This window comes from Colobus angolensis, unplaced genomic scaffold (assembly GCF_000951035.1).
Source record: "Colobus angolensis palliatus isolate OR3802 unplaced genomic scaffold, Cang.pa_1.0 Scaffold88, whole genome shotgun sequence".
Classification (NCBI taxonomy): Eukaryota; Metazoa; Chordata; class Mammalia; order Primates; family Cercopithecidae; genus Colobus; species Colobus angolensis.
In genome coordinates this window covers 3,847,262-3,858,473 of record NW_012122709.1, presented here as the reverse complement: position 1 = coordinate 3,858,473, position 11,212 = coordinate 3,847,262, and the positions used below count along the sequence as shown (strand labels likewise).

The 11,212-nt window shown below is 55.7% G+C and overlaps 2 protein-coding genes across 2 annotated transcripts in view; one reads left to right on the top strand and one right to left on the bottom strand.

The window, feature by feature from the left end:
- The first annotated feature begins 675 nt into the window (after window positions 1-675).
- CPNE6 (copine VI (neuronal)) lies at window positions 676-7,953 on the top strand. Its single transcript, XM_011930801.1, is given in 19 exon segments — window positions 676-847; window positions 849-867; window positions 1,365-1,479; window positions 2,787-2,958; window positions 3,354-3,533; window positions 3,906-3,980; window positions 4,146-4,220; window positions 4,386-4,469; window positions 4,561-4,650; window positions 5,011-5,115; window positions 5,338-5,424; window positions 5,673-5,732; window positions 5,995-6,128; window positions 6,206-6,260; window positions 6,352-6,403; window positions 6,725-6,858; window positions 7,000-7,236; window positions 7,447-7,621; window positions 7,742-7,953. Coding segments are annotated over 18 exon segments (1,839 nt in total). The 5' UTR covers window positions 676-820; the 3' UTR covers window positions 7,585-7,621; window positions 7,742-7,953.
- Window positions 7,954-9,955: 2,002 nt separating this feature from the next.
- Window positions 9,956-11,212, bottom strand: part of NRL (neural retina leucine zipper) — a 38,143-nt gene continuing 36,886 nt past the window's right edge. The window contains exon 5 of the mRNA XM_011930958.1: window positions 9,956-11,210. Within this exon, the coding sequence (XP_011786348.1) occupies window positions 11,088-11,210 (123 nt within the window). The 3' untranslated portion in view covers window positions 9,956-11,087. The remainder of the gene's footprint in view (window positions 11,211-11,212) is intronic.

Here is an 11,212-nt window from a genome sequence, read left to right as displayed (position 1 = left end):
ATCTCAATAGCAGAGTGGCTTGCAGGTGAACAGAAGTCTCTGTGGCATGAGGTCAACAACTAAAGTCGCTGCCTCCCATGGTGTCCTAACAAATACTGTCTTGGCATTCAAGATCCCACTCAAAAGCCCCTTCCTCTGTGAAGCCCTTCCTGATGCCTTCCCCACTGATCCATATCACACCCTGCCTTAACGTGCTCTCACTGCATCCTGAGCAGGTCCATAACATTGCACCTGTCACACTTAATTGCATATGTGTATTGGCTTATCCTCTCTCTGTCTCTCTGTTTCATATACATCTGCCTCCCCCAGGGGCAGAGGCTATGTCTTAATCACCTGTGTAGCCCCAGCACCTGGCACAGTGCCTGACACCCAGGAGATGCTCAATAAATGGCTGCTACATTAATACATGAGCAGCTTAAGGGGATGGAGGGTGAAGGTGAATGCTCTTGCGTACTCATCGCAGACCACAATGTGCCCAAACGTCTTCACATGTGGTTTGCAGCTCCCCAGGCAACTGCTTACTTCCCTTAATTACTGATTTCACCAGTAATGACTTGTTTTGTTTCCTTAAGATCTGTGCATGGCGCAGCCCCTCCCACAAGGGTAAGGCCATATAGGTTGAATCTCCGGGGGTGTTGGGTATACTGTGGCACCGGGAAGAAGCCTTGGGAGTCGGTCTTTCAGCACATGCCCTCATGTGACCAGGATATGAGGTTGAGTGTCCTTAAGCAATTATGTCCATTTCCTGTGTCTCCTTATAAAATGGTGGCTAGGGAACTGGACATCATTCTCAAAGCTATGACGTTCAGCAAGGTACGTGATGGTTTTTAAGGAGCACGGGAAGATCTACATTCTGCTATATTCCGGGTTAGTGTGAGTGAGTACATGTGTGACAAGGACAGCCCAGTGTTCCTGTATATGTGACTGTAGATATCCTTAGCTAGTATAACAATGTTGAAAGTGATGTGAGAAGGGTTATGTTTCCCAATGTGTATCGGCCGGGGGCTGTAACTGTCATGGTGTCACAGTGAGTTTATGTACTGGCGCCTGTGTGTGTCAAGATATGTGTGAGCCTGTGAGTCGTGGGTGCATGTGTCGCCATCATTTCTCTGTGTGAATGTGTATGCATGCACCACTGCAATGTGCACATCTCTGTAATTCTGGGTGTGGGTGTGGTGTGAAGGGGAAGATGTGTGTCACTGTGTCTGTAGGGGTCCTGCCTCTAAGCCACCCCTAGCCCGCCCTCCTCCCCTGGTTCTGTGGCTCCCTCCCAGGCTGTGGCCCTGCCCCTTCCCTCTTCTCCCTCCCAATCCATCCATGCGGGGGGAGCTGGTGCTGCGCCCCCCCCACCCCTCCCCATCCAGGCCCCATAAATAGCAGCAGAGCCGGAGTTGGAGCCAGCGCCAGCGGCTGGAGCAGCAAGGGAGTCAGGGCCAGGGCCAGAGAGCCGGAGAGAGGAGCCCCCGACCAAGAGCCCAGGTGAGCCCACCCTTCTTCCCCAGCCCAGCCCCAGCCCAGCCCAGCTTGGCCCAGTCACCATAACAACATCTCCTGGAGCCCACAGAGAGATCCCAGCCCTGCCCAATCCCTTCACTACCACAAGCCCCTGCCTATCTCGGGGACCCCCCAAGAACTGGGAGATTTGTGGCTGGAAAGCAGAGATCCCCCTCCCCCAGCCCAGACCCTCCCTCACATATCCAGAAAGGCACACATTGTGGGGAGGTAGATACCCAGCCAGAGAAAGGTCCCAGTTCTGAGGGAGGTACAGGAACTGTCACACCCTCCTGGAAACGGACACAAAACATGGGGGGACTGACACGGAAGGTGGGGCACTCAGACACTCCAATGCACACTCACTCGGGGAAGCATGACATGAGATCAGACAGCCTCACCCTGAGATCTGTACAGACACAGATAGATGGACTGACCGGCCATGAACTCTGGCCGGCATACCCCTGCCTGCTTCAGCCCGAGGCTTGGTAGCACTGCTGGGGGAAGGTGGCATGCGTGCATCCCACGGGCAGCATGGAGGGAGCCACGACTCCCCAAAAATCCTGTCGCTAAGAGACAGTGCCAGTGCTGCCAAGAAGTGTGAAAACAGGGGAGGTGGGGAGGGATGTGAGGCTTGTCATAGTTGGAGCTCCTGCCAGGAGCCTGAAAGAGCTTTCAGCAGAGCCCTGGTCCTGCCTCCCAGCCCACCACCCCTCCTTTTCCATCAGCTAGCCAGAAGGGGAATGGGGGCAGGGGGTGGATAGGGATAACCCAGCAGGGGACTTTCCAACCTGTCTGCTGCCCACTGCAGACTCCACTTCTGAGACCCATCCTCTTCAGACCTCCAGGGGACTCTTCACCCCCTGCCCCACCCCCTTGCCCTAGTTTAGCTCCCTCGTGCCAAGACTGAGTGCAGCGCTGGCTCCAACACCAGTCGGGAAATAGCAGAAGGTGCTGAGGCCGCAGAAAGTGTAGATCAATCGATGGCCTAGGAGCCAAGACAGCCATGAACATCCCCACCCCAACCCTTCAGCCCTCTCCAGCCCCATCCATGCATACCTAGGCCAGCAGCACAGGGCTTCTGTGCAGGAGTGGGAGGCTCAGGTCCACTGCACTCCCCTGCTCAGAGCTCTGGTGAAGCTGAGCAGAGGGCAGGGGAAGCAGGAGGTTCGTGAGGCCCCCGGGTCTAGGGAAGGAGGTTAAGGGGGGTGGGGCCCAGGGACCCCAGAGGATAGACCCCTCTGCTGGCAGGTTTTCCCTTTCCAGGGTCCAGGCCACCTGCTCTGTCCCCACAGTGACATGTCGGACCCTGAGATGGGATGGGTGCCTGAGCCCCCAACCATGACGCTGGGGGCCTCTCGGGTGGAGCTGCGGGTGTCCTGCCATGGCCTCCTGGACCGGGACACACTCACCAAACCCCACCCCTGCGTGCTGCTCAAGCTCTACTCTGATGAGCAGTGGGTGGAGGTGAGAGCAGCTCAGGTTTCTCCTTAACTAACCTGGGTTAAGCTTGGGAAGGAGGGAGGCTGGGTGGGAGCAGTGAAAGCCTTGCAGGGAAATGTGTGGACTCTGCAGCGCCTTCTTGAGGCTGCTTGTGTAACCTTGGAGATGGGGTCCTGGAGGGGACTGAGATTGCCCCAGAGGCAGCGGGGTTGCTCTCAAAGGCCTCATGATAGCCCAGAGGACTGAGGGTCCAGTGGGCAGGCAGCACCCCAAGCTCAGGGATCAGCTTAGGAAGAGAAGAGCTGGTTGCTGGGGACGTGGGGGCCCAAGAAGAGCTGGCGTGACTAGGGCAGTCCAGGGCAGGGAAAAGTATCCTTGGTTCCCAGAGAACCCTTGCCTCCCTTCAACTGCTACCACAGGTAGAGCGCACGGAGGTGCTTCGCTCCTGTTCCAGCCCTGTCTTCTCCCGGGTGCTGGCCCTCGAGTATTTTTTTGAGGAAAAGCAGCCCCTGCAGTTCCACGTGTTCGATGCCGAGGACGGAGCCACCAGCCCCCGAAATGATACCTTCCTCGGCTCTACGGAGTGCACCTTGGGCCAGGTCTGCATTCCTGGCCTCCCCGGCTACCCTACCCTACCTCCATCAGCTTTGCCTCTGGACACCGAAATGAGAGGAAACATGAGCTCTAGAGCTAGTTCAACTCAGCCTTGGCTCCCATCTCTGCCATTCACTAGCTGTGCAGCCTCAGAAAAGATACTTAACCTCTCTGAGTCTTACTTTTCCTATCTAAAAAATGGGGGAGTGGTCAGAGTGCTTCCCTCTTCAGACTACTGTAAAAATTGAGCCCAACCCTAGCCCAAGTCAAAGTGGCAACCCTTGTGGACACTCAGAGCATTTATTATTCCATCCCTTGTACGTGGCCAAGGCAGATGGGGATGTCACAACTGGGTCTCCCTCCACCTCCATCCCCAGATTGTGTCACAAACCAAGATCACTAAGCCATTACTGCTGAAGAATGGGAAGACTGCGGGCAAGTCCACCATCACGGTAGGCAAGATGACCTGTACTCACCCTTGGTCCAGGTATTCAATGCCCCTGCATGGACACCTATGGTGACATCATGCCCAGGACCACCCCCACCTAAGGGAAAGGCGATGGGGTGGCCCTTGTGGTAGAGATAGAGGAGTCCTGCCACTTGCATCCCCCTTGCAGATCGTGGCTGAGGAGGTTTCTGGCACAAACGACTATGTGCAACTCACCTTCAGAGCCCACAAGCTGGACAACAAGGTTGGAACCCCAGAGTCCAGGCCCCCAACTCCCCTGTCAGTCCTAGGCCTCCCACTCAAGACAGATCCCAGGAGCCCAGGCCTGCTCCTTTCCCAGTGTGAGCCCATCCCCTACCCTCCTTGCAGCTCTCACCAGCCTCAGGGGCCCTTTCTCCTGTATCTTCAGGATCTATTCAGCAAGTCTGACCCTTTCATGGAAATCTATAAAACCAACGAGGACCAAAGTGATCAGCTGGTCTGGAGAACTGAGGTTGGTGCCTGGGGCTATGGGGTTGAAGGGAGGGAGAACAAAGTAAGGAAACCCAGACAGGAGCTGACCAGCCACCTGGTACCTCTCCAAGGTGGTGAAGAACAACCTGAACCCCAGCTGGGAGCCATTTCGCCTGTCCCTGCATTCCCTGTGCAGCTGTGATGTCCACCGACCTCTCAAGGTGAAGTCCCAGCCAAGCCAGCACGCCTACTTGGAGCAGCCAGTCTGCTATCTAAGACCTTTTCCCTGCTTGTGGCAAGCCTCCCTCCTCTCCCCCATGTGATAAGCACATCCCACTGTGGGATAAATAACAGGTCACAGCTCTATGTTAAACTTCCCACATGCGTGCCTTTTATCAGTGGCCAAAGTCCCTGGCAGATTGAGCCAAAGAACAAAGTTCAGCAGGTGGCCTCTCTGGGCAGGTTGAGGATGTCTGTTTGGGCCTCAAGACTGTGAGGCCCCTGCCTCTGAGTCCCCCTACTCACTGTGAACACTGCAGAGCATCTCCAACCTGACCCTACTCCTCCCCCTGCCTTCTCAGTTCCTGGTATATGACTATGACTCCAGTGGGAAGCATGATTTCATCGGCGAGTTCACCAGCACTTTCCAGGAGATGCAGGAAGGGACGGCAAACCCTGGGCAGGAGGTGCCACAAATACCCCACCCCCAGAATCCCCACCCAGATCCCTGGGAGAATCCTGGGAGTGATTCTGGAGAGACCTCCACAGGAAGTGGAGAGGGTGGAAAGCACCTGGGCTCAGCTGAAGGACCAAGCCATGGGGGTCTTGCTCTGCGAGGCTCTGCTGGAAGGGAGAAAGAGGGGTCACCTGATGGATTTGTGACCCTGAACTTGTGGGGTGGGGTCTAGATGCAGTGGGACTGTATCAACCCCAAGTATCGGGACAAGAAGAAGAATTACAAGAGCTCAGGGACGGTAGTGCTGGCCCAGTGCACGGTAAATTTCACTTCCTGCTTCAAGCCTTGCCCCAGTCCCTGCCCCTACCACACTCTCAGGTTCAACCCTTCCCTTGTTTCAAAGACCAGTTTCTCTGCTTCTGGGAACTGGGAACCCTTGCCCTATCTCACCCCCAACTGCAACCCAAAAAACCCTGGCTTCCCCATGTTCCCCACAGAAGCCCTACCCACGCTCCCTCCTCAAAGGACCACCCCATCCCCTCACCTTACCCTTCTCCCTACCTCCAGGTGGAGAAGGTACACACCTTCCTGGATTACATCATGGGTGGCTGCCAGATCAGCTTCACGGTAAATACTCAGAGGGAGGGCACATAGGCAAGAGGGAGGGGCTGAGTCCACAGTGAATAGAAGGAGCCCAGAATCTCCACTGCCCCTACTTGGACTGCTCATGAGCCTTTGCATTGTCACCTTATGTACCCCCCATCATTATGTGGCTACCTGTAGCCTCCCCCCCCACTCATCTTAGTCCTCCCTACAGATCCCAGCTCTGGCCTAGGCAATCTGGTGGCTCTCATGGCTGCAGCATGACCTTTTTTCTACCCCTACCCAGGTGGCCATCGACTTCACCGCCTCCAATGGGGACCCGAGGAGCAGCCAGTCCCTGCACTGCCTCAGCCCCCGACAGCCCAACCACTACCTGCAGGCCCTGCGTGCAGTGGGAGGCATCTGCCAGGACTATGACAGGTAGGAGGGAGTGGGGCGGGAGGGAACAGGCAGGGAGGCCTTGCCCGACGGATTCCACAGCCTTTTCTTCTCCCCAGTGATAAGCGGTTCCCAGCTTTTGGCTTTGGGGCTCGAATCCCCCCCAACTTCGAGGTAGGCTAGATGCAAGGGAAGGAAGGAGATGGGGGGCGTGTCAGTCAGGAAGAAGAGGCAGGCCCTCACTGCTCCCGCCTTGCCCTTGCAGGTGTCCCATGACTTTGCTATCAACTTTGACCCGGAAAATCCTGAATGTGAAGGTAAAAGGGGAGATTTTCACCTGCCCCGCCTCTCCCCAGACACACCCCACACAGGAGCACAGAATCCATTCCCAAGGGCCCAGCTTCCTGTCCCTTCTACCCATCCCAGGCCTGTCTTCATCAGGTGAGGCTTCCAGGGCCGAGGCCCAGCATCTGCCCCCAACTCTCCCCACCAAGGGACCGCCCAACTCTCCCACTGCTTAATGAAGGAACTCGACGGCAGGGCAGTCCTCAGACCTGGAAGCACTTCCTTGCTTTAAGGAGTGTCAGGAAGGGGCTCTGCTCATTTCTGCCAGCTTCTCAACTTCTCTTCACCCACAGAGATCTCAGGGGTCATCGCCTCCTACCGTCGTTGCCTGCCCCAGATCCAGCTCTACGGCCCCACCAACGTGGCCCCCATCATCAACCGTGTGGCTGAGCCGGCCCAGCGGGAGCAGAGCACAGGCCAAGCCACGGTAGGAAGACATGGTGGGCAAACAGGAGCTACCCCATGTGTCTTCAAGTGGTGCCAGGGCCAGGGCCTGCACCTGGGTGGAAATGGTGTCAATGCCCTTGCACACAAAGCCAACCCTTCCACCCTCTCTGCTCGCCCTCAGAAGTACTCGGTGCTGCTGGTGCTCACTGACGGTGTGGTGAGCGACATGGCTGAGACTCGCACTGCTATCGTGCGTGCCTCCCGCCTGCCCATGTCCATCATCATTGTGGGCGTGGGCAATGCTGACTTCTCTGACATGCGGCTGCTGGATGGCGACGATGGTCCCTTGCGCTGCCCCCGAGGGGTGCCTGCAGCCCGAGACATTGTCCAGTTTGTGCCCTTCCGAGACTTCAAGGATGTGAGTCCCCTGGGCCCCTTCCGGCTGAAGGACTCCTCAGCTTCTCATCCCCCCAAATCTGACCTTCGTCTTCCACCATTTGATGTCCTGCTAAGGACATGCTAAGGCTGGAGCCTAACTGGCCACCCTGAAGCCCCACTTCTCCCTCAGCTGACCCTGCCTGCCCTACTCTTCCTCCCACCCCTAACCACATCACTGTCCCCACCCTAGGCTGCCCCCTCTGCACTCGCCAAGTGTGTCCTGGCTGAGGTGCCACGGCAGGTGGTGGAGTACTACGCCAGCCAGGGCATCAGCCCTGGGGCTCCCAGGCCCTGCACACTGGCCACGACTCCCAGCCCTAGCCCATGACTGCTACCCTCCGGACCGACACTCCCTCAGCCTCTCAGTGAGTCCTGGGGGGTCCAAAGGAGTGGACACAGGGGGTGCAAAGTGGGGCTTGGTAGAGCCCATCTAGGCTGGGTGTAGTGTAGAAGAGAGTGTTTATGACTCTCCCCCCCACTCCCAGGTGCCTGTCCTGACCCTCGTGACTCCAGTGACCAATGCCTCCACCTCTTGGACCAGCTGTGCCCCCTGGGTTCTGGACGTGAGTGGTGGGCCCTGCTCCTATCTCTCCAAACCCCACACCCTTAATGCTGTGGCCCCTCAGTGACTTCCTTGGGTGATCCTGACTTTCTAGCCATTAATAAAGAGAACTGCTCCTAGCACCTCAGCCTCTAACCATCATGCCTCAGATGCCCACTGGGCAGCCTGCAGCACACCCACACACACCATAAGAAATGAGGACCAGCACCTTTCATAATCTGAGACAGAGCTCCCCAGGCAGGCTGCTGTCTCTGCAGTCTTACCCCAACTATGTGCCAGTGGGATCTGAGGAGTCCCCGCCCTCACCTCCCAACCCCAGGGGGTCTACACACCATGGAGGTTAATTACAGGAGATACGGGGATAATTAGGGGCTGTCAGGGGGGCGGGCTGAAGCTTTCTTATAGCTGTCTTCAGAGAGGCCCCGCTGAGTCCCCCAGGAGCTGAACCCCAGCCCCCACACAGCTGTGGGGCGGGCCAAGAACAGGTGCTGGGGGTACTAAAAGGAGGGCAGCAGGTCTGCTAGTGAACTGGGAACATAGTGGAGCATCTAAGGCCTGTACAGTCTGGTTTCCTGGGTGTGTCAATGTGTGTGTCTGTTCATGGCCTTAATGGGTCACACTCATGGACTCAGGGATGTGCAGTGTGTGAATACACAGATTCACACACTTACCGATCACATCAGCAACAACAGCAAATATCATTATGTAGCATGTGTCAACTTTATGCTAAGTGCTTATTTAAATGCATTTATTCTCAGTAGGTGGTTACCATTATTTTCACCATTTTTCTGACAATCAAGTGAGGCTTCGTTTTAACTCACCCATGGTCAAAAAACTGGTAGAACTACAACTTGAAACAGGGTCTCACTCTGCCACGCAGGCTGGAGTGCAGTGGCACAATTACGGCTCACTGCATCCCTGAACTCTCGGGCTCAAGTTATCCTTCCACCTTAGCCTCCTGAGTATGTGGGACTCCAGGTGCATGCCATTACATCTGAATTATTTTATTTATTTATTTACTTTTGTAGTGACAGGGTTCTTGCTACGTTGGCCAGGCTGGTCTCAAACTTCCTCCTTGGCCTCCCAAAGTGTTGGGATTACAGGCAGGAATGACTGCGCCCCACCTAAAGCACTACTCTTAATCACCGCAGTGTGCAATTTTTTTTTTTTTAAGTATATTCAGGTGACCTAGGAGTATCATTTTGAGACCCAGGTATATGTGGCCTAGTTGTGTGCTCAGGTGTCTGTGGATGGTTCTGTCTGCCTTTGTGTGCCACGCAGCTGAGAAAAGTGAACAAGAAAAGTAGTGGGTCTGAATTACAGCTCCAGGGCAGGCAAGGATAGACACAGGTGAAATTTAGAGTGAGAGAAAAAGAGCTGGGCTCTTGGAAGAACCCTCCCTGCCCCATCCTGTCCCTTCAACAATGAGTGTGGAAAGGGATGAAGAAAGAGAAGCTAAAGGCTCTGTGAGCCCCTCGGAGAGAGAATCCAGAGCCAGAGAGGATAGCCAGTGGCCACTGGTGGGGAAGGGAGAGGAGATGAGAGAAATTCTGAGAGCGATGGAGGAGAGGACTCCCATTGCAGGCTCCTACATGGAGGAGGGATGAGCTGGGATAGAGGAGGGGGAAGAGGGAGCAAGAACTGTGATGGGAAGAGAAGAGACAGCTGGGGAGGGGGTGGAGAGAGGGGGTAGAAAGGAAGAGGGACATATGGGAGCTTCTTCCCCCATGCCCGAAAGCTTCTCCCATTTATTATGTCCAGTAGAGGACAGATGACAGTAACTGGTGAGGTGGCTGCTCCCAGCACAAGGCCTGTGCTCTGCCCAGAGGCCCCATCTGCCCTCCCCTTAGGCTGCTGAACTGGAGGACCGGGTTACCATGGAAACTGTGAGACCTGGATAGCCACAGACAGGCTGAGTTGGGCCACTGAGGCTTCTGAGTTTGGTGGTGGTGGTGGTGAGAGGGGGAGGATCCATCTGTTCCAATGCCTGCCCCTCCACCCCATTTCCATTGGCTCCCCATAACAGATGTGCCACTCAGCTCCAGGTGGGGACTTCCCTTTTTCTTGCTCTTTCGCTCTCTCCCTCTCTCTCCCTCTCCCACACACAGACACACAAAACAGTAGCCTGAAGCAGGGATAAAGAATGAACACTTCTTAAATTGCAAGAGCATTTCGCCTATTGCATTAGAATTCTGCCTGGACTTCAAGTTTAATTCACAAAAGCTGCACTCTCTCAGCTCCTTGTCATCCCAGGAGAAGTCTCGCCTCAGCCCTCAGAGAGGCGGGAGGTGGCAGGAGCACCCTGTGCAGGTCTGGAGGCCCAGGAAGCCTGGAGGGAGCTGCAGAGGACCCATGTATGTGCTCACAGAGAAGCCAGGCTTCCTCACCTGGGCTGTGGATCCATCCCCTGCCTAGGCTACAGCTGGGAAACCAGAGCAGGATAGGAGGTGCCCTTGGCGAGACTGTCTTGGGGACTTCTTGGGGAGACCACTGGGACTTCCACACTGGGGAGATGCCAGAACTGGAAAGGGAGCAGAAGTCGTCCAATCCAAATGAGAATTAGATGAAGTAACACAAGTCCAGGAAGTAATTGATTTGCTCAAGGTGACAGGGGGATCCCATGAAGAGCTGGGACTAGGACCCAGGTTTCCAGACTTCTGCACAGAGCTCTCTCCCAACCCACACCAACAACCCCCAGAGCTCACTCTTCAGGCCTTTGCTGCTCTGAGCCCTGAAGGCCACAGGGTTGGGCAGGGAAAAAGCATCTTGGATAGAGTTCCTAGTCTGTCTAGTTATTGGGTGTTGAAACCTTGAAAATTCTGTAGTGCTAAAATGGGGAGGTTACAAGCTTCAGAATGAAAATATAGCCTTATTGCTAATTACAGCTTTAATGTGTTACAGGTTGAAAACCTTGAATTAAAAACTAAACTGAGGTGGGAGCTGCAACCCTCCCCCACCTCTCATTCACTGTGTCACCACACTTCCACCCCCCAGTGCCTGGCACTGGTCCCTGCAGAGCTCAGCCTGCTAGTCATGTGGGCTGGGTTTCTGTGTTCGTAAGGGGAGGGGACCCCTCTCCAGAAAATGACCAGCATCTAAATTCGGGCATGACTTGAGGACCCAAAAGCTTTGGGGATATTTGCGCGGTCATACAGGGCGTGGCTAGGACCAGAAGGCGCTCTGGTAACGATGCAGAGAACAGTGCAGCCGCCTCCTGGGCGGTGCCACCCCACCCAGCCCCCACTACACCACAAGGTGCTCTGAATGGCTCAGAGAAAGAGGTGGGAGAGTTCCCCGGACCCAGGGCCGCTCGAGGTTAGCCGGTCACAGCGAGCCTTGTAGAGATCGCGCTCCCGGGCCAGGCGGGCCACCTCCGCCCGCAGCGCGTCCAGCT